This window comes from Sphaeramia orbicularis, chromosome 14 (genome assembly GCF_902148855.1).
Source record: "Sphaeramia orbicularis chromosome 14, fSphaOr1.1, whole genome shotgun sequence".
In the NCBI taxonomy this organism is placed as follows: Eukaryota; Metazoa; Chordata; class Actinopteri; order Kurtiformes; family Apogonidae; genus Sphaeramia; species Sphaeramia orbicularis.
Window position 1 is genome coordinate 24,669,269 of NC_043970.1, and position 21,494 is coordinate 24,690,762.

The 21,494-nt window shown below is 37.8% G+C and overlaps 1 protein-coding gene across 8 annotated transcripts in view; it reads right to left on the minus strand.

Moving 5' to 3' along the window:
• The window catches only part of LOC115432530 (unconventional myosin-XVIIIa-like), a 79,769-nt gene that overhangs the window by 9,268 nt on the left and 49,007 nt on the right, over nt 1-21,494 (minus strand). For 3 of the 8 annotated variants that reach the window (XM_030153414.1, XM_030153410.1, XM_030153416.1), the window contains 16 exons: nt 20,379-20,498; nt 20,162-20,273; nt 18,878-19,005; nt 18,019-18,173; nt 15,209-15,332; nt 14,870-15,070; nt 14,247-14,357; nt 13,827-13,931; nt 13,494-13,640; nt 13,218-13,331; nt 12,184-12,300; nt 11,630-11,713; nt 6,300-6,437; nt 2,599-2,784; nt 2,368-2,507; nt 1,363-1,407 (listed from right to left, as the gene is read on the minus strand). In XM_030153414.1, coding sequence (XP_030009274.1) covers nt 1,363-1,407; nt 2,368-2,507; nt 2,599-2,784; nt 6,300-6,437; nt 11,630-11,713; nt 12,184-12,300; nt 13,218-13,331; nt 13,494-13,640; nt 13,827-13,931; nt 14,247-14,357; nt 14,870-15,070; nt 15,209-15,332; nt 18,019-18,173; nt 18,878-19,005; nt 20,162-20,273; nt 20,379-20,498 — 2,027 coding nt within the window. Of the gene's footprint in view, nt 1-1,362; nt 1,408-2,367; nt 2,508-2,598; nt 2,785-6,299; nt 6,438-11,629; nt 11,714-12,183; nt 12,301-13,217; nt 13,332-13,493; nt 13,641-13,826; nt 13,932-14,246; nt 14,358-14,869; nt 15,071-15,208; nt 15,333-18,018; nt 18,174-18,877; nt 19,006-19,511; nt 19,515-20,161; nt 20,274-20,378; nt 20,499-21,494 lie in introns of all 8 variants that reach the window. The other 5 variants (XM_030153413.1, XM_030153409.1, XM_030153415.1 and 2 more) reach the window with 3 other exon arrangements.

Genomic DNA, 21,494 nt, shown 5'->3' on the forward strand with positions numbered 1-21,494 from the left:
TCATAATAACAAGAAAAAACACCTCTTCCAGTATTGTTCAACCATGCTACTGATCCAGTGATGTTTAAGGATGGGAAATGTGATTAAATATACATGGTAAATTGTTCCACTCAAGAAAAATAGGAACTAAGACAAAGTGAGGCATCGATATACATGAGTTGTCTGATGAAAAATGGATAATAAAAACAAAAGTCATGAAGAATGTGATGCCATGTCACTTTGAAGAAGCAATCAGAGGTTAGGGCAGGAAATTGCAGAGGCTTCAAACTGAGGAAACCATTTCTTTAATGCGCTCTGATGAAGGTTTAAATTAAACAAGCCCCGAAATTGTTTTCTCTCAATAAAACTGAGAGGAAATAGGGTTTTGTCTGCAAGTTGCAAGCTGCCTTTTGTTAGAACATTACAACCAGTGATGAAACATTTTTCCAAGCAAGGCAAGGTGAACACTGGTTTGATAAAAGTCATGTATTTCACAGCAACATGAAATGGGATTAGTAGAGAATGCATGTGTAAGTCAAACCAGTATTGTTTTGTTTGTTGATTCAACAGTCAGTAATCACAAGAATCACTCATAAAATTATACACAAGGTTTTCCAGAGCATAGGTAAGTTTGACCACACTACGAACAGATCAGCAACAACACCTCAGCTGTATAAACTGCAAGGAAGGCTCTTTGCAATTTGCTGAATTTTTTACTTCACTGAGGAGTGGGTTTGTTCCATATGCTTTGGAAAGACATGAGTGGAATAGAATTCAGGCGAAAAGAAAAGCAAGTTCAGTGCACAGCTCCAAAACATGCAAGATGAGGGGAGTCTGAAGAGGGTGCAAATGATGTGGTTGATAATGCTCATGGAGACAATGATGCAGGTTTACAGGAAGTCTGTTACAACATTGCTGTTTTTTCAGTATTTTCCATAGCAGTAGCATCAGTTTAAAGGGGAGTGTCATTTATATTTCTTGTCTATTTACTGTTCGAGTTTATGTCTCGCCTAACATCCTACAAAGGATGCAATATGCAATCAGACTTTTTAGATGACTTCTTGTTACTCGAAAGGTAGAAAAACAAGTCTGAAATCTCCAACAAGGCCAACTGTGAACAGACACGTCAGACTCTTGGCACAAAATATGAGAAAATAAAACATCAGGTGCATTCTTAAAGCATAACTTATCACAGATGCATGGCACAGGCATAGTTTTTCCATTCTGTTTAAAATTACTTCTCCACACAGTTCTATTGTGAACAAGACAAACTGAAAGGATAAGGAATCCTGCATCACTCTCTCATGCAGTTGAAATGGGTGAGAAAACAGGTTGAAAATAACCGTAAATGACAAAAACAAAGGAAGCATTTTCCGTTCTCACGTTTTGTTCTTTCTTTTCTGATATTTTGTCACCATGTCTTGCAAACTGCCAGAGGAGTGGAAGACACCCAAAAGGGCACAAGGAAGAAACAGAAACAGAAAAGGGTAAGATACGCAAACAACAATACATAGGAGGACAAAATCAATAACAGTAAATAGTGTTATAGTTGGGTAAGAGTGACTCTGTAAAGTAACTTATTGGCCTCTTTCTCAAACAGAGGCAGAATGTCTAATGTTTTTTTAGAGGTCTGTATTAGTGCAGTGTTTACTTGAGTGGGCTCATGACTAGCATAACCCTCAACCTCTCTGCAAAGAGGGGAGGAATAACCAAACAGGGAACCCAGCAGAGACAAAAGACAGCAAAGAAAACCAAATTAAACAATGTCAGAAATACATGGAGAACTTGGGTGTGTAAAGGATGTTAGAGAGGCATTGATGTAGGAATATGTGGGAGAAAAAGTACCAAAAAAAAAAGGACAAGTTCTGATTGACAGCCTTTGAAAAATCTGCAGTTTTCTTTTTTTTTTTTAGTAAGTTGTTTCTGCTGCTTTACTCCAGGATTCTAGCTACAGCACAGTATTTTCTCACATAACAAATATATAAGATCCAAACAGAGCCTCCATAAAGCCCATTGTGTTGGCTGGAAATTACTACAAAAGGGGTCATGATTTTATTGCTGTCTGTCTGTCAGCACTGTAGCATCCATAGCTTTGGTTAAATTCTTCAGATTTGTCTGTTTTTTTTGTGTATGTGAAATGCTGGTGACAGTGACTACAAATGACCAAGCTTTTTTATTATTCTAGGTAAAAGATCATGAGAAGGGGGGAAAAAAAAATCCACAAAATGCATATTATTTACAATAGAGTGCTGATGTCATACAAAAATTGGACTTTGCAAGTTGAAGGTCAAGGTAATTTCAGGCCTATATTGTGGTGAATTTACAGGAGCTGCATCAATGGAGGTTGGTGGTCTCTGAGTACTTTCAAGTGTTGGAGGTGCACTCTACCTGTTTACTAGGTCATCATTGTCATCACTCTCCATCTCGTCCTCGATGGCAGCCTGTAGATCACCTATCCTCTTGAAGGCCAACTTGAGGTCCACTTGCAGGCTCTGATTTGCAGCCTCTAAGCTCTCTATGTCCATTTCCTGTGAATGCATTACAGCATAGAAAGTTTGACAGTAAGTGAATCCTGTCTGCTTCAAAGTATTACCAGACACAGATCATTTCCTGTCCTACCAGCTCGTGTTTCTTGCGGCTCGCCTCAGCCTCCTTCTTGGACAGCTCTGCCATCTCTTCTTTCATATCTCTAATCTGCCTCTGTATCCGTTTGTTCTGCTCTTTCTCTCTGTTCTCTGCACCAATACGCTGGTTCCTCTCCTCTGTCATCTTTTCAAGGTTCTCCTTCAGACGACCCACCAGACTCTGAGGAGGAATTAAGGTGAAAAAACATAACATTTATACAATCAGAATGGTTCTATTGGGATTTAAGATTCATGACATGTTTAGTTAAGGAACAAAATGATGTTTTTTCTTGGTGAAATATACAGTGTGTTATACTGTGTTTGTGTGTTATAGTGTGTTACACTGCCTTTAACAAGTGGACAGAGGCCACTGTAACTTATTACCCCACCCCCCGAACGGAAGGCAAGGGGTATTGTTTTTGTTTTGATTTATTTATTTGTTTGTTAATAATCTTGCAGCAAAACTATTGATTGAATTCATACCAGATTAATTATATTTATTATATTACTCATAGATTGCAAGTGACCAAGAATAGGTCTGTAGGATCTTATTTTTCCCCATTTACTCATAATGGGCGAAATTTCACATGCTTGTAGCAACAAAACTACTGGTTGAATTCATACCAAATTAGGTTTATACATTGACAGTGACCAAGAATAGATCTGATTACATTTTGGGAAAAGTAGGTCAAAGTTTAAATTTTATATGAATTTTTAAAATCTTTTTTTTTTGCCATTTACTTACAATGGGTGAAATTTCACATGTCTGTAGCAGCAAAACTCTTGGTTCAATTCATACCAAATTGGGTGTATAGATTGCCAGTGACCGAGTATAGATTTCATTACATTTTGGAAAAAGTAGGTCAAAGTTTCAATTTTATATGAATTTTTTAAATCTTTTTTTTTTTTCCCCATTTACTTATAATGGGTGAATTCCACATGTCTATAACAGCAAAACTATTGATTGAATTCATACTAGAATAATTATATTTATTATGTTAATTATAGATTGCCAGTGACCAAGAATAGGTCTGATTAAATTTTGGGATAAGTAGGTCAAAGTTTGCATTCTTTATGAATTTTTAAATCTTATTTTTCCCCATTTACGCATAATGGGCGAAATTTCACATGCTTGTAGCAACAAAACTACTAGTTGAATTCATACCAAATTAGGTTTATACATTGACAGTGACCGAGAATAGATCTGATTACATTTTGGGAAAAGTAGGTCAAAGTTTAAATTTTATATGAATTTTTAAAATCTTTTTTTTTTGCCATTTACTTACAATGGGTGAAATTTCACATGTCTGTAGCAGCAAAACTCTTGGTTCAATTCATACCAAATTGGGTGTATAGATTGCCAGTGACCGAGTATAGATTTCATTACATTTTGGAAAAAGTAGGTCAAAGTTTCAATTTTATATGAATTTTTTAAATCTTTTTTTTTTTTCCCCATTTACTTATAATGGGTGAATTCCACATGTCTATAACAGCAAAGCTATTGATTGAATTCATACTAGAATAATTATATTTATTATGTTAATTATAGATTGCCAGTGACCAAGAATAGGTCTGATTAAATTTTGGGATAAGTAGGTCAAAGTTTGCATTCTTTATGAATTTTTAAATCTTATTTTTCCCCATTTACGCATAATGGGCGAAATTTCACATGCTTGTAGCAACAAAACTACTAGTTGAATTCATACCAAATTAGGTTTATACATTGACAGTGACCGAGAATAGATCTGATTACATTTTGGGAAAAGTAGGTCAAAGTTTAAATTTTATATGAATTTTTAAAATCTTTTTTTTTTTTTTTGCCATTTACTTACAATGGGTGAAATTTCACAAGTCTGTAGCAGCAAAACCCTTGGTTCAATTCATACCAAATTGGGTGTATAGATTGCCAGTGACCGAGTATAGATTTCATTACATTTTGGAAAAAGTAGGTCAAAGTTTCAATCTTATATGAATTTTTTTTAATCTTTTTTTTTTCCCATTTACTTATAATGGGTGAATTTCAAATGTCTGTAGCAGTAAAACTATTGATTGAATTCATACCAAATTGGATTTATAGAATGCCAGTGACCCAGTATAGATCTCATTACATTTTGGGAAACGTAGGTCAAAGTTCAAAGTTTTTATGAATTTTTAAGATCTTTTTTCTACTCCCATTTACTTACAGTAACATCAATTTTGTTTCAATTTACTTCAGACTTGGCACATATATAGAGGAAATTGATATGATGACATCAGCACACACATAGACATGATGACATCAGCTGCACTGATACCAAAATAAGCTACAATACGTGCGAGAGGCGGGGTTTGTTGTGCCTGACACCATTTGTTTTTTTTAATTGAGCTGTTGATCTGGATAAAAATAGGTTTGATTAGAAAACAGAATATCTTTTAAACCCTTCCATTAGCTCCAAAATCATATTAATGAAAGAAGAATTTTAAGATTGACCAGAAGAACATTTAACATTACCACCCTTCAACCCCTGATAGGTCTGTGGTGAGCGTTTTGAATGTATGATTTATTTCAGATATTCCTAAAAATTCAACAGTTTGGTCAATAAGAAAACATTCAAAAGGTGCTGATAGAATGGCGGTTTCCATAGACATCTGAGCATGCTCAGTGCAGTGAGTGAGACCGACTCACAATAAATATAGGCGTTTAGGCTTTTTTTTTTTTTTTAACACCATTTCCTTTATCGTTTTTTTTGTTTTTACTGTTCTTTGCACTGTTGTGGTGTGTTTTTACCGAGTTTTGTCTGTGTAACTGTTTTTTTGGAGTTCAGCCAGGTGTCAGAAAGCAGCTGAACTGATTTATAAAAGAAAAGTGCCACAAAACGAAAACTACTGGGCCAAAATTCAAATACTTGTTCAGTGTGTTCCAGTTCATAGTTCATGTTCAACATCCTAAATGTCTTATGTAGTAAAAACCCGTAAAACTTCAATTCCTCTGTTTGTCTTTATCTGTTATTCCACCCTGTTTTGTCCCTAAAACACACAGTAAAGCAAAACCACTGAAGAAAAGGAACACAAACACATACTTACAGCAGTTTTTATGACACTGAAACAGATGCAAATTCACAGCAGCACATTTATCTGGATTAATGTCTCAGGGGTTAAAGGGTTAATACATCTTCTGCAGTAGCTGGACTCTTTAGTTCTGATTCAGGATGTTAATAAAAGATGTAACAAAAACTGATGTGAATATTAACGATTATGGGAGCTGTTGTTTTCACCACCTCCTTTGATAAAAATGTGATATGACTCAAGCTGAAATCCTACTTATAAATGTAATACAAATAACATATTCAAACTTTATTTGTATTACACTGTGGGACATAGGCTCTTATTATGTCATTTCACTTAAGAATTTGACTTAACAGTAAACAGAATACGACTCTATTGACAGGCAACAAATTATGGATTTCCCTGAATTAGAACATCAAAAATATATGACACAGGCCCGGTCGTTTTTTTTACACCATCAAAATGCTGAAATGTTACATATTGTAGCTTTAATGGCTTTCTTAACTATTCCCTTGAAGACACTTTGTAAGGGAATCTCACACCTTTGCTTCATATCTCCTTCATAGATAGAAAATTGAATGTCAAATTTTACATTTATAGGTTCACAAAGCATGTCTTTTACTTTTAACAAGACACGGGAGATTATCTCACCTCCAGGCGTTTGATCTGTGTCTTCTCATACTCCAGCTTGGTCTCCAGTTCACGGATCTTGGCCTCCTGACGGCTCACAAGAGACTTTTCCACCATGGATTGCTCCTGAAACTCTAGCTGACTCTGCAGTGAATGAATCTATAGGAAAGAAGCACAAACACATACATATAAACAAGGTACATTTTGGTAAAAAAAAAAAAACAAAACAAAACAAAACAGAGGGGGATGTTTTTTTGTTCTGTTTTTAATCATGAAAAAACAAGCAATCAACTGGCCTAATTCTTTTTTAAGATAATGGTAGGCCCTATTACATGTCGAACAGCTGAACATTCATCTTTAATGCAAACTAAAAAATATATGAAACATTTAATTTTCTGCCACGATCACACCTGCGATGTGGGAGATGGCCTAATAAAGTTTCAGGACCATGGATAAGGGCCGATCACACAAACACGGTATAGGATTTATGGCAAATGGGGAACTCAGTCAGACTGTAAAACATAAAACCTAATCGATTAAGATTTCAAATCATGCCAAAATAATTCAGCTAATTAATAATAATAATAGATTAGATTTATATAGCGGTTTTCTATGAACCCATACTCAAAGCACGTACAGTGGATCCATTATTCATTCACTCTCACATTCACACTCTGGTGGTGATAAACTACATATGTATCCACCGCTGCCCTGGGGCAGACTGATGGAAGCGTGGCTGCCAATTCGTGCCTTCGGCCCCTCCGACCACCACCGAACATTTAAACGCATTCATACACCAGTTTGTGAGTAGCAGCACTGGAGGCAAGGAGAGTGAAGTGTCTTGACTAGGACAGAGCAGGATTTGAACCGTCAACCCTTCAGACCGTCAACTGTCAACCTGAATTCCAAGGAGTGACCGTCAACCGTCAACCCTTGGACTTCAAAACGTTGACCTTTGGATGACCTGCTCTACCTCCTGAGCCACCTTGGCCGCCCCCAATAAGACTACGTAAACAGTTTGCTCTGATGTCAGACTTCATGTGTTGAATATGTACATCGGCGCCTGCAGACGTCTGTCCGTACAGCCTGCTGTGCTAAGTTAGTGACAGCAATGTAGGCGATACATGTAAGAAAACTCAGTCACAACCTGCCTGTTATTACCTAATAATACTAATAATCATGGATTAGATTTTTATATAGCGCTTTTCTATGAACGTATACTCAAAGCGCGTACAGAGGGTCCATTATTCATTCGCTCTCACATTCTCCCTCCCGTGGTGGTAAACTACATTTGTATCCACCGCTGCCCTGGGGCAGACTGACGGAAGCATGGCTGCCAATCCGCACCTACGGCCCCTCCGACTACCACCAAACATTCACACACATTCATACACCCATGTGAGTAGCAACACTGGAGGCATGGAGGATGAAGTGTTTTACCCAAGGACACAACAGTGTAACGGCAGAGGTAATATTTTCATCAGGGTTTGTCTGTTTGTCTGTCTGTCTGTCTGTTAGCAAGATAACTCAGAAAGTTATGGATGGATTTTCATGACATTTTCTGGAAATGTTGATACTGGCACAAGAAACCAATGATTAAATTTTGGTGGTGATCAGGGACAAGGACGGGGGAATTTTTTGTTTGTTCGTCTCTCTGTTTGCAACATAACTCAAAAAGTTATGGATGGATTTGGATGAAATTTTCAGGAAATTTCAGGAAATGTTGATACTGGTACAAGGAACAAATGATTACATTTTGGTGGTGATGGGGGGGGGGGGCTGATCTGCCTTGGCGGAGGTCTGTGCTCTCCAAGTGCTTTTCTACCTTTTTAATCATTGACAGTGTTGTGTCCTGTCGCCCCCCCGCCCCCCACGGATGAAATTCATTCAGCTGAAGTTGGGATGTAAAAACCAGAGTGGGGGGGTGGGGGATCCCCCCCATCCCCCCCAACAAATTGCACCCTGCATATAAATACAACATTACTCCCCGAGGAGCAGCTTTTGCTCAAAACTCCTTTTTTGACCACTGCTTTTCTATTTCCTGTTCAGCAACGACTATGAAAATACTTTGTGCTGATAGTATTTATATCTACCAAAACCAAATAAGGTTGGACTTTTTCATCCTATTTTGCTAACATTTAATCCCACTTGCCACATGTAAATATTGTGCTTGCAGTCTAAATAATGAGCTCTAGATAAGCTCCCAATCTTTCACAAATGGTCAAAAGAAGAGCTTATGGATCAGGCTAACAGAGTCACAGTCATTTCACAGGCTTTGGGAAAGAGCCCAGTTTCATGCCAGACACGTTTGTTCCATCGGAATCATTTTTTCATGACTGATAAAAGGAAGGACGATAAGTTGCAATAAAACTGGCCCAAAAGGCAGCATGGCGTCTAATGAAGGACTTTGCATTTGTGACAAGGAGGATTTGGAGTTCTTCTTTGATATTACTAGGGAAACAAGACTTTCCTCCTCCTGGGGATGAGATAACTACTTCAAGGTCAGATGCTTTAGATGTCTATCACCGATTTCTCTGGCAGGTTTTAACAAATGTATTACTACCTCTATGTCTCTAGAGTAGCCAGGATATTTTAAAGGGTAGGCGTTGCAGAAGCTGAGTGCATCAAAGCGGTTTATCTTGATGTCGTAAACAAAAAAAAATTGCAGTTAAGGACTGAAAAGAGCTGGGTTCTTTAGTGAAATTACATTTGGAATACATTCAGTTACAAGTGGTTTTATTTATTATGTCTATTATACATTCGGCCTGAGAGGGAGACTAGATTTGATTTAAAAAGCACAGATGACATTCATTAATGAACAAATGCATCAATCAAAAGCAAAGCATGAACACATCCACACATGACATGTTAGAGGTTATCCTCTAGACAAAACATAAAAGCAATATTGCAAGCACCGACTAAATCAGGTGCATTAACCTTTAACCGCATGAATCCACATCGATGCCGAGTTTCACCCTTTTATCTAATAAAGCACAGTAACAGCAGCTAAACCTAATAGAAACCCACAACAGAAATGTAAAAGGACACATTAGTTTTTCATGAGACAAACTGAGAGCCAAGGAATTACACTGTGATAAACATCAATATTTATGTGATATATAAGATGAGATGAGCTGCGGATATATTTTTATGCCATATATTTATAGAAAAAGCCATGCACCACACTGAACTGATAACACTCATTTCGTTCACATTTTCTTCTGGTGAAACAATATCTATCACTTCCAGGTGCAGCTTTTCAGTGTTTTTTTTTTTCTTTTTGTGTGTTTTTATAAAGGAAAAATTAGAAATACAGGGTGGGGAAGCAAAATTTACAATATTTTGAGGCAGGGATTGAAAGACAGTGTATGACCAATTGGTTTATTGAAAGTCATGAGAATTTAAATCTTCAAATCATATTTTACTGCATTTCTAACGGTCTTGTTGTCTACCTCAAGTTCAATTGCCATTTTTCTCATGGATTTGGTTGGATCCTTTAGGATTTTGGATTTGAGAGCTTTAGTAAAAGCTTTGGTACGTTTTTTGTTGCTTCCTCCACTTCCAGACTTTCTCGTAATAGTTTTGCTCATAGTCATTCTCTTCTTTACATTATAAACAGTCTTTATGGACACTCCAACTATTTTTGAAATCTCCTTTGGTGTGACGAGTGCATTCAGCAAATCACACACTCTTTGACATTTGCTTTCCTGATTACTCATATGGCCAAAAGTTTCTGAAAAGGTATGGATAATAGTGTTAGGTATGATTATGACATGAATATATGTTTGGTTTCAAAACAATTGACGTAGTGCCTGCTGAGAAAAAACAACTAAATGTTCATTGTAAATTTTGCTTCCCCACCCTGTATACGAACTAAACACATAAAAATTCAAGCACATAAATGGCCCCTTTCCTTCTGGATTTTGCAGGAGGGTCCAATCAAGTAACACATGGACAAATTTTGTGTTCAACAGTCTCTGTCATGTAAGCAGAGTAACTTATATGCATAGTAGGTATTTTGTAAGCACTTTAACATTATGTGTAACAAAATTTGGGGTGATAGCATTTGTAGGTGAAAAATGTTAAATTACTGCTCGGTAATACGAGGTCTTGAAATGGACATCAATTTTTTAAGCTTTACGCAAACATTCAAAACATATTGACAGAAATTGATATCGAGTAAGACAAAACCTTTTAAATATTATGTTTAACTATGCTGAAAATACATTTTGGAGTAAAATATTGAAAAGTGTCTGTTTTATTGACATGAGAATGTGGTAACAGGGGGACAGGTTACCATAGTAACACGAGGACGATTCTTTACCATTGCATGCATCACCCAAAATGTTGACTTACTTTTTAAAACAATGAGCCAGATATAATCACAATGTTTTATTAAATGTAATTAATACTAACACAGTGTTATTTACAACTTGTGCTGCTCCATACTGATACAGGTAAAGTGCAAATAAAGAGTAATTTCTTGGTAGCAGCTTAATAGTCTTTTTAAATATGACCAGTGTATGAATTTACAAACTTCATCATTCAGAATTTTTATTTCTCAAAGTAATAGACAGTCTTTTCATGCGTTTTTGTTTTTTATTTAATGGAGCCTAGCAGAAGGTTTGGAACTTCTCCTGTACTGTGTAAGTTGTATTTTAAAAAGGATAACAGTTCCATAAAATAGAGATCTTTAGCTAAAAAATGAGTCCACTTGATATATGATGCATGCAAATTTACTTTTTCATGTTAATGTTCACTTTCACTTGATCAGATCCAGAAATAGATACAGAAATCCTGCTAAAAACTGACAATGTAACATTTGTCTATATGCTTTTATAATCTATGTTGAGCCATTGAAGCCCAACCAGTCTGTGTTGTACTCATATCCAACTGTCAACTGCTCATTTACCAGACAAAGTTTTGATATCTTGGACAAAAAAATGAATAAAGAAAGTCTTAAGCCTTGCACTGACAAAGAAAATCACAAATCAGAAACAGTAAAGCTTCTCATTTTGACAAAAAGCATGACACAACCAGCATGAGTGGTTTAATTTTATTAAACTAGCTAAACAAAGGAAAGTAACGCTGGGTGAATTTGCGACGCTTTCTTTAAATATAGTTAAAGAGAAAGAAAAGTGGAAAAAATCACTTGTACACTAAATTTCTACTGATTCTTACTATTTAAATGCAAATTGCAGGCACTTTTGAGAAAAAGAAATGAAGCACTTTTTTCATCGCAATAATCAGAGAAGCCCTGTGAAAAGCTGAGCTCTAATCAGAAGGACGTGTGGAGGCAGCAGCCCTGCTCCTGGCAGGCGGCTATAGTGCTGTTGAATGCTTCCTTGTACCTTTTCTTGGATCTCCTGCTTCTCCTTTGTGGCCTCTTCCAGCTGGGCCTGCAGGTCACTGATCTGGCTCAAGTCTCTGGCAGACTAGCACACAGAAACCAGGAAAGTCAATACTCAAAGTGTTGGGGTTAGCATATGCATGTGAGAGACCCTAAGTGTTTTTATTATCTCTAAAAACAGATTACTATAGACGGTTAATTAAAAATTACATGGCCATGTCAAATCTTATGTCATGTGATTGCCATTTTGGAGCAGGCTATACTACAGAGTATATGAGATGAATACCACAACGACAAGGCTACCCTACCTGCACATGCAGAAAAGAACATATCAACACATGTTTATAACCACGTCCAAATACACACAAGGAATTTTACTATTTCTTTGGACGATGCAACTGCTCATTTTTATTCACCATTCCTCCTTTATGACTACTGGCAAAAGTAAAGCGTCAACAGCAGCAAGTCTGAGGACTGATGAGAACCACTCATTCTAACACATCGATTTAAAGGCTTTCAAACTGCTCGCTGTTTGTGTTGGGCACATTGTGTTACCTGGGCGACTGCAGCCTTGTGCTTCTTCATCAGCTCATTCATGTCCTCCTGATCCTCCTCCATACGAGACTGCAGGTCATTCTTTTCTCTCTGCAAGCGACTAACCTGCTCCTCCAACTGCAGGACGAAGTGAAAAGGAAACAGATTTTAGTGCAGAATGACAGGATTTATTCATGAGCTATTGAATATGATAAATGGTCATTAGCTGGCCAGGCCCTGGCAGTCCTGGAATCTCATCTAATGGCAATGAAACATAATCTGGACGGGGCTTCTGGCTCGAGGATGAGACCAATTGGAGATAATCAATTGGCTCATTTAGGCATGGAAAAAGTGCAGCCAGTGCAGCATACTGGTGATGTCCTATTTAGAGTTCATCCTGTGTGTTCAGGAGGAAGACTCAGGCCCTCAATATGCATTCTCTAATCTGAGACATTTGAAGACCTTCCCTTGCCATAAATGCAGCAATTAACAAGCCGAGCACAGGCACACAGCACTCTGTGTGTCATCCCCAGAGACACAAACATCCTCAGTCTACGAGTCTGAAATACAGGCGGTACTCTCATGAGACAACCATTAATGAGCAGATGGAAGCAAAAAAACATTCTACAAAGCTTATTTATCCATTAGAGCAAAATGTTGAAATCAGACATATGCCAAAGGGCATTGATTATTTTAATATCCCACCATGGCTTGATGTTGGATGCATATTAATTTTAAAGCTCTGCTGCATTAGGGAGACTGAAAATTTGATAGACACAAGCCATTAATTAAACATTGTTTGTTCTTTGTCGTTTGGATTAATGTGACCATTAAAAGAAGGGCATAGAAACATTCAGTGCAAACAATTTCTCTTTTATCAAAAAATATGTTTGTGCATTGTGTGTTGAAAAGGGTAGTCATATTACAGGTTTAGAGATGTGCACTTATGTGAATATATGCACAATTAAGGCACATACGAAGCACAATAAAGCAGAAATGGACACTTAATGAATTATAGTTGCATTAAAAACACAGCTAACAGACTACAAGCTCACCGATATCTTGGTTTTTGCTATGTCTTCCATTTGGATGTGCAAGTCTTCAATTTCAATCTCCATGCTCTTTCGAACCTTTACTGCTGCTGCACAAGTGAACTCTGACTCCTCCAACTGTAAGAAGCAGGCAACAGGAATAAGTCCAAGAAAGAGTGAGTGTAGTATATGTCCAAATAATGGAAGGCAAACAACAACAATCTATACAAGTGAAGATTTATCAACTTCTGTAACCTCTCGTCTTGACCAGCATGCCACATATTCAATAGAGTAACGTACTTGATTTTTGAGCTGGGCGATCTCTCTCTTGCTGGGAGCATTACTCTTTAAGTGGTCTAGCATTATCTGTGCATCAGCCAGCAGGACTTTAGTTCTCTTCAGGTCCTTCTTCAGCCTCTTCTCAGTCTCCACATCCCTCTGGCAAACCTAAATGACAAAACACTCCTATCTAGACTGTATTGTTACACATTCTCTATATTTCTATGCTCCTTGAAAAACCATAGCACCTCTCGGGACTCCATAGCAGTTTCTTTCCAATCAAAAGAAGAGGCACACTCAATCACACACACTTAACTGCACTGACAGAGACCAGAGGCAAACAGATAGAAGTACCTGGTCTTGGGCGGTGAGCAGTTTGGACTCCAGCTCTCGTCTCTCACGCAACACTTTCTGCTTGTCTTCATACTCCTCCTCCAGCTGCACTTCCATCTGTTTCAGCTGCAGGTACATGACAGGATGCCCAGGCGAATGATTACACATCAACAAAGTCACATAACAAAAAAAAAAAAAAAAAAAAAAAGAAAAAAATCGATCCTTTTTGACATGGCAGCTATCACAGGTCACATACAAATCCACTACAGCAGGTTGAGCTACTATTTAAAAACTTTAACATAGACATGAATGCAAATGCTTTATTCAGCGTCACTTTAAAAGAAGGTTATTGTCAGTGTTGCCTTGCTGATAAATTGTTAGTTCAACATAAAGAGTCAGCACACACTGCCCAGGGTCAGAGACAGAGTGAGCAGGGCCTACTTTCTTGCCGCAGGAACGTCTGATCTCATCTACTTCTTCATCCTTGCTCTCAATTTCTTTCGAGTGGGTCTGCCGCTGCCTCTCCATCTCCATCTCAAGACGCAGCTTTGCCTTGGTACAAAAAAGACACACGTACAGTGAGGCAAAACACATGTGCTAAACACAAGCTCTGAACAATACAAGCAAAGAAAACAAGCAAGAGCAAGCATTACTGGCTCTGCTTTAAATGGTAGTTTTGAAAGCTAATAAACTAAGATCTCTTACTGACTTTATTAGGACAGAATTTCAATTTTCAGTCCCCTTCCATCCAAAAACAAATCTCTTTCAGTGATTACTCACTGTAATCTTGGACTTTCACTGTGCAGACTTTGACGCTGAGGGTTTTTCACACTCATTTGAATCTGACTTTAACCTACTAACAGCAGTTGTGAAATATTTTCAAATCAACTCTGCTTTAGTGTGATGGGGAGTAGAAGATGTCAGTTGAACACGTTTTAACTATTTAACTATGCAGAGCTGGTCTTTAAAGATGACCATATGTAAAAATAAATAAATAAACAAACAAAACTTTCATTGAAATTTTGTAATTGTCTAAATCTCCACAACCAAAGCTCTTCTTGTACCTGCTCCAGCATCTGAATGCTTCCAGCCTGTTCATCCAGCTCCTCCTCCTGGTCTTTCACCTTGGCTTCCAATTCACGGAGTTGTTTCTTGACCTTGGCCAGTGAGGCTTCATCCTTGGACTCCTGGGAGGAGATATCTTGTAGCTCTGCCTCCAGCTGCTGCACCTTCGCATTTGCTGCACACAACTCCATGTCCTTGTCCTGCAGATACAAGAGACAAAGTAAAGCACACATCTGGACCAGCCTAGTTATGTCATACAGAAGGCAGAAACACCAGACACTCTGTCCCCAGAGAGGACATCAAAGTACATCTGGGGTTTGTACTGTAAAGTAGCTTACCTGCAGCTGCTGGCGGAGGTTAAACATCTCACCAGTCATTATATCTTTTTCTCGGGCCAATTTCTCTCTCAGGCCCCTCTCTCTTTGCACTTCAGCCTGAGTCTGGTTCTGCTCCACGTCAAATCTGAAATAAAGACCCAAACATGTATACAGATTAGGTACTTACTCATACTAAATAATTCTACATTTACAGAGGCTAACCAGTTAACAGCAAATTACAAATCTTTCCTTTTCGACCTCCATTAGGTTTATTGTTTTATAATCGTACATACATCTGGTTATGAACATGACGTGCTGCACCCTTTTAATCCCCCTCGGCAAATATAGTGTAAGATTCTGTTGAAAGTTACTGCCCTATAATTTAGATTAGATTGTCTTTGTGTAAAACTTATTACATACATATTTATATTTGAAAGTACTCAGATATTATAACTGCACAAGGCCATTTGACTTTGAAAAAGTAGGTCAAGGTCACCTATTTTCAATAGGCTTCTGCTCTATGCCAAGATGCATCCACAGTATAAATTTGGTGCAGATATGTTAATAAGTTCTTCAGATAATGCGATTATGTCATTGAATGGACAGACAGACGGACGGAGGGGCAGACGGACAGGCAGGCAGATGGGCAGATGGACAGACAACAAAACAATTACAATACCCCTCAGCCAAGGGGTAAAAAATTGTCTCAGCATCCAAATACAACCATATGTTCAAAAAAATGTGCAAACAACAATAAAACCAAAGATTTGAGGAAAAATGGAAATATCACAGAAACTGTATGGGATCATCTGGACTGAGAAAAAGCATAAGAGACAGCTCAAGTGTAAAGCTGAACTTATGAGGCTGTGAAATAATTCACTAGACACATTACTTATTTGACATTCTACCCAAGATGTAATAAGTGTAAGAACAGCATGTGATGCTGTCTTTTTACCTATAGAAGCTATGCTCCAATTTTGTGTATTTTTAACACTGTGCATATATTTCCTGCTATTTCTTGTTGTTTCTTGTGAGAAATAAATATGAATATTATCAGTTCTGCAAAAACAACAAAGCAATAGGTGGCATTTGCACAGTAATATATTTACACAAATATTTTACAATATGTGTCTGTTTAATGTTAAATACAAAGACATTTGAATTCAGAGGATCAAGCAGAAAAAGCAATATCTAACATTAAGTAGTTTGGCATCAACTGGCTTTTTCATGTCACAGGATAGTATAGAATATTGTGCTGTATGTGCTATTTCTATAACTAATCCACAGCCCCATTACGTGGTCAATTTTGAGTTTAGGAGAAGCTACAAGGCTATCCTCACCACACAGTCTGATTGTTAGCCTCAGCTCTTATCCCCTTTCATTAGCCATCAATTTACAATTGGGTTGTAATAATGTGCAAAATGTTTTCTTCAGTTGTCTAGGGCAGAAACACTTATGGTTGGTGAACTTAACAGCTAAGTGTTTCATGCTGTCAGCTCGTTGTAATTCCCTGTTTTTCTCTCTGGAGCGCAGCTGAAAATAATTTCACCCACAGAGCATCTTCAATTAGCCACAGGGGAGAGATCACATTCTGCCACAGCGATAGCTTCTCAAGTGCTTAAAGTCTGAGTCATTTTCTCAGCTAATGCAATTCCACAGATTACAGAACATCTCAGTCACTATTCAAATTAAAGAAAACTTTAGTGTTCTGCTGGGTGGGTCGGAGTGTCTGCACTTAGCCGTCCAAGGAGAATGGAGCAATATGTTCTGTTTAATGTGTGTGTGTGTAGACATTAGTTTCTATATCTATGAGGTCCCAACAACAGGAGTGAGTCATTGTGTGGGGTCTTACTACTGTGTGCTGAGCAAAATGCTGAACCCCATAAAACAGTCATTACATTTTAGGATGAAGACTTGGGTTAAGGTTAGTTTAAGTCTCAAGGAAGCAAATCTAAGTGTGTGCTGTGGGTTTTTATTGCATTATGGATACATACATCAGTTTCCACAGTCATTTGCACACACAGACAGAATTCCCTAATAGTGACTAAATGCAGGTTCCTATAGCGTCAATTATTACATTTGAGTGTTGAGGTACCCACATAGTGTGTCTTTCTGAGAGGAAGCATGTTCAATTGTTCCCAATTAAGACAAAAAAAAAAGCTTTTTCAGAACGCAGCTGTTCTAGTTGAGAATTTCTGAACTTTTCGGAAATCTGATGATTGTTGCAACTAGCAACAAATCAGATGGTAACACACAAACTCCTAGTAACAATGAAAATGGAGGGGATGTTTGTTCTGGACACTGTTTGTCTATCCGGAACTGAGAAATTTGTCCAAAAAAAAAAAAAACAGAAAAGCTCATTTGACAGAGTATATCAGCCAAACACAGAATGCTGCTGTATGATTGTTGTGCTTTTATCACCCAGTGTGTTGTAAACTACTCCATCATGCAGTGGTGATCAGAATGGTGATATGTTGTCATAGAAACAAAACCCTTGTGTATCCCAGAGCTTCCCAGAGGCTTGACAGGAAAGACAACCTACACGGACCTCAGTCTCAGTTGTTTCAAGGTTGGCATGGGTTTAAAGTTAGATGTAAGGATAGCAATATGTGATAGTACTGAAGGCATCAAGGACATGGAGGCAAACGAATGTCATGTCATAGAAGCTTAGCATCGAAGGACAGACAGACGGGTAGATAGACACATTATATGCCACATTTATGCAATATGTTCGGTCGACATAAGCCCTTACATTGCAATTTTATGCAATGCAGGGGCCTGTTTTATGCATACAAAGATAGACTGAAGTAGTAAGAAGTGAAAGAACTGACTTCCTCTGTTTCTTCTCCAGATCATGGTTGCGGCTATGGAGGCCCTCCAAGTGAAGTTTAGTGTCCTGAAGCTCTGCCGTCATTTTCTGGCACTTCTTCTTTATCTGCTGCATAGAGCGCTGCATATCCTCAGTGTCTGTCTGCATCTCTGTCAACTGAAAGATGTACAAACACATGTAAACAATTCATGTTTTTTTATCACAACTCAATGCATATTAACCCATAAAGACCCAGTGCTACCTGTACGACCATTCCCAAATGATTTTTTTCTCTCTAATTTACCTTTCTTAAATGATTTATCACCATTTATTATAATATTATCCTCTGCGTTTTGCATTTTTGTCCGTCAAAATCATGTATTTTCCCATATTTTATTCACTGATTGTGTAAATGTTCATAAAAACTCAGATCAAAGTTGAGGGTTATTATATCAGAAACAGAAAAAACTGAATAAAATGTGACTTTTTCAGGAAAGATATGAATAACTGAATATAAACCAAGTGTCTCCATCCACTGTCATTGATCTAACTCCATGGGTTTTACTGGTGAATCAATGCTGTAGAAGATGACAGTATTTCCACGTTCACTACGGAGCCTGAACATCCAAACAGGTCATATCTGATGACCATGAAAAGATAATAAACTGTATTTACACCAGTTATTTTCATGTATTGATAGGATTAGTGGATCAACAGATATTAAACAGTTTACATATGTAGATGATCTTGTTCAGTGGTGGATGTTTGGGTCTTTAAGGGTTAATATTATCACATTTATTTAAACAGAGCATAAATATCTGGTGACTGTACATTGACATGAATTTTTTTAATGATTTAATATCAACAAAAATGTGTCTTGCCCTTCTCTCAAGTTGTCTTTTGCTCTGCTGTTCTGTCTCCAGCTTGTCATCAAACTCCTGCTGGAGTTTCTTTTTGGTGAACTCCATTTCACGAATGGCTCGGTTGTATTTTATCCGCCACTCACCTCCTGGAGAGAAGACATACAGTTCAGAAAATGTCTGTGTGACATTTGGGTGTCTACTTCCTTTAATGCAGGTCTAGCCAGATATTCAGAAAAAGAGGCTCAAAAGCTCAGAAATGATGGATGCTGTGGATTATGTAGTGCACTGTACGAGCCGTGATGGTTATCACATTCAAAGACTGAAATCAAATAATCTTCCAGGAAATAAAACTTCTTTCATCAAATCCTGACCTTAGAAGGTCAAAGAAATTCGACAGCGAACTACAAAGCAGCCTTTGCTCTTCAACTATAATCTTGGATAAACCTGTAGTGCGAATTCAGAGCACACCACAATAGTAGTTAGAGAAGGACATGTCTAAGTGGCACTTTCCACAGTTCTTAGCCGACCCTAATTCTGGAGCTGTCAGAGGCTATCAGAACTATAACAGCGGCCAGGCAGACATTCAGGTTCAGGTTCATTTCCAAGCCTTATCATTTTAGAGGCTGTCCATTTCTCCTTCACATACCAACACCAGCTCCTCCATCAGTGCTGCTCATTAGCATATATATAGCATAATGACAACTTGCAGGGCCACCGGCTCTGATCCCAACGATTATTTTCTCATTCATCTAAGAATTCTGATATACTCTGTAATGGCTTGTCTGCTGAGGCCTCAGCAGGGGCTCTCTTTCTCAGCAGGTAGAGACCATTTGGCAAGAGGCATGGGTTGTATGCCTGGGAGTGAACATGTTAATCCCCTAGCAGTAAATCCCAAACTTGGAATATATACTTAACAGTATTATGCAAGATGTGACCAAGTCTTACTGTCATGTCTCCTGCTGAAACAGTCAAACAAAGCCTCTTATTCCTGCAGCTGCAATTAGTATAAAAGAGATTTTTCAAACTGTGCACATAATGCTGGCGTATGAGTAGTTCAGTAAATTATGCTTCTGACCTAAGCTGACATGCCCATTAGGCAGGCTTAGACAAGCTTGTGCCAGGGTCACAAGGTACAATTAATTGGGGAATGCCAAACAAATTTAATTAGTTTAAAACACTAATGGCTCAAGACTGTGGTTCTGAAGAAAGAGAAGTAAAGTTAAATTCTCTAAATATGCCACAGAATTCAACCACTTTTTTTTTTGTGAGTGCCTCTGGATAAACATTTCTACTTGAACTAACCAGCATCATCATCATCGATCTCCCCGTTGAGATCTGATGTTTTCATGAGTCGAGCTTCCATCACCTCCATCTCCTGTGATTCTAATTGTTTCTTCATGACCTCATACTTAGTCTGAAAATTCACAAGGCAGGTTAAAACACACACAACATTTCCATCAGCACTGGAAATTTTGGATGATGATGAGTCATTCTATCTTTATTTAGTGCGTTTATTTGCCTGTAGATCCTTCATGTCCTTTTCCAAGCGCAATCTCTCTGAAGTCTCCGTCTCCAGCATTTGGGACGCCGACTCACTGGTGCTTCTCTCATCAGCAAGTTCTGCCAAAAGGTCTGCAATCTACAAAGAAACACAAAAAGAAAGGGTTATTACAGTTAATGAAAAAAAAGACCATTTCAAAGGCGCAAAATATTAAATTAAAACAACAATGCACTATACAAGACAACTTAAAACCAAATATAATTGAGGGTAAAATCAGCTTTGCTTTAATTTAATCTTCTCCCAGTGTTAATGGTTCATGATGGGAGAAATGAAAAAATTAAAAATGAAATTAGCAAAATCAAAATGAAAATATTTCACTACAAGAAAAAAGTTCTTCTCCGTATATAATAATTACAATAATTGCCTCTAGGATGTAGCGGAGTAGAAGAATAAAACACTTTTTAAATCACTTTCAGTCAATTAATTTCTTGTTTCAATGCTTTGACGAGTTTGTGGACATTGTGGCAGTTCCATCCTTGGCTCTCATGCACTTTTTTTCCATCCTGTACTTTTCAGATTCTATAAATAAAGGCTTCACTCATAATGCTTAACAAACTAAAACTGACACTAACATTAAATCGCTAACACTAAATCAAATCAGTTCATCAAAATAAAAATAAAGCATCTTATGCAAATCAAATCATTAAAAAACTAGAAGCACTCGGAGAGCGCAGACCTCCGCCAAGGCTGATCAGTGGCCCCCCTGTGGGCCCCCCCACCCCCGATCACCACCAAAATTTAATCATTTCTTCCTTATCCCATTTCCAACAAACCCTGAGAATTTCATCCAAATCTGTCCATAACTTTTTGAGTTATGTTGCACACTAACGATCAGTGCCCCCCCCCCCCGTGGGGCCCCCCACCCCCGATCACCACCAAAATTTAATAATTTCTTCCTTATTCCATTTCCAACAAACCCTGAAAATTTCATCCAAATCTGTCCATAACTTTTTGAGTTATGTTGCACACTAACGGACAGACAAACAAACAAACAAACAAACAAACAGACAGACAGACAAACAAACAAACCCTGGCAAAAACATAACCTCCTTGGCGGAGGTAATAAACTGAAAT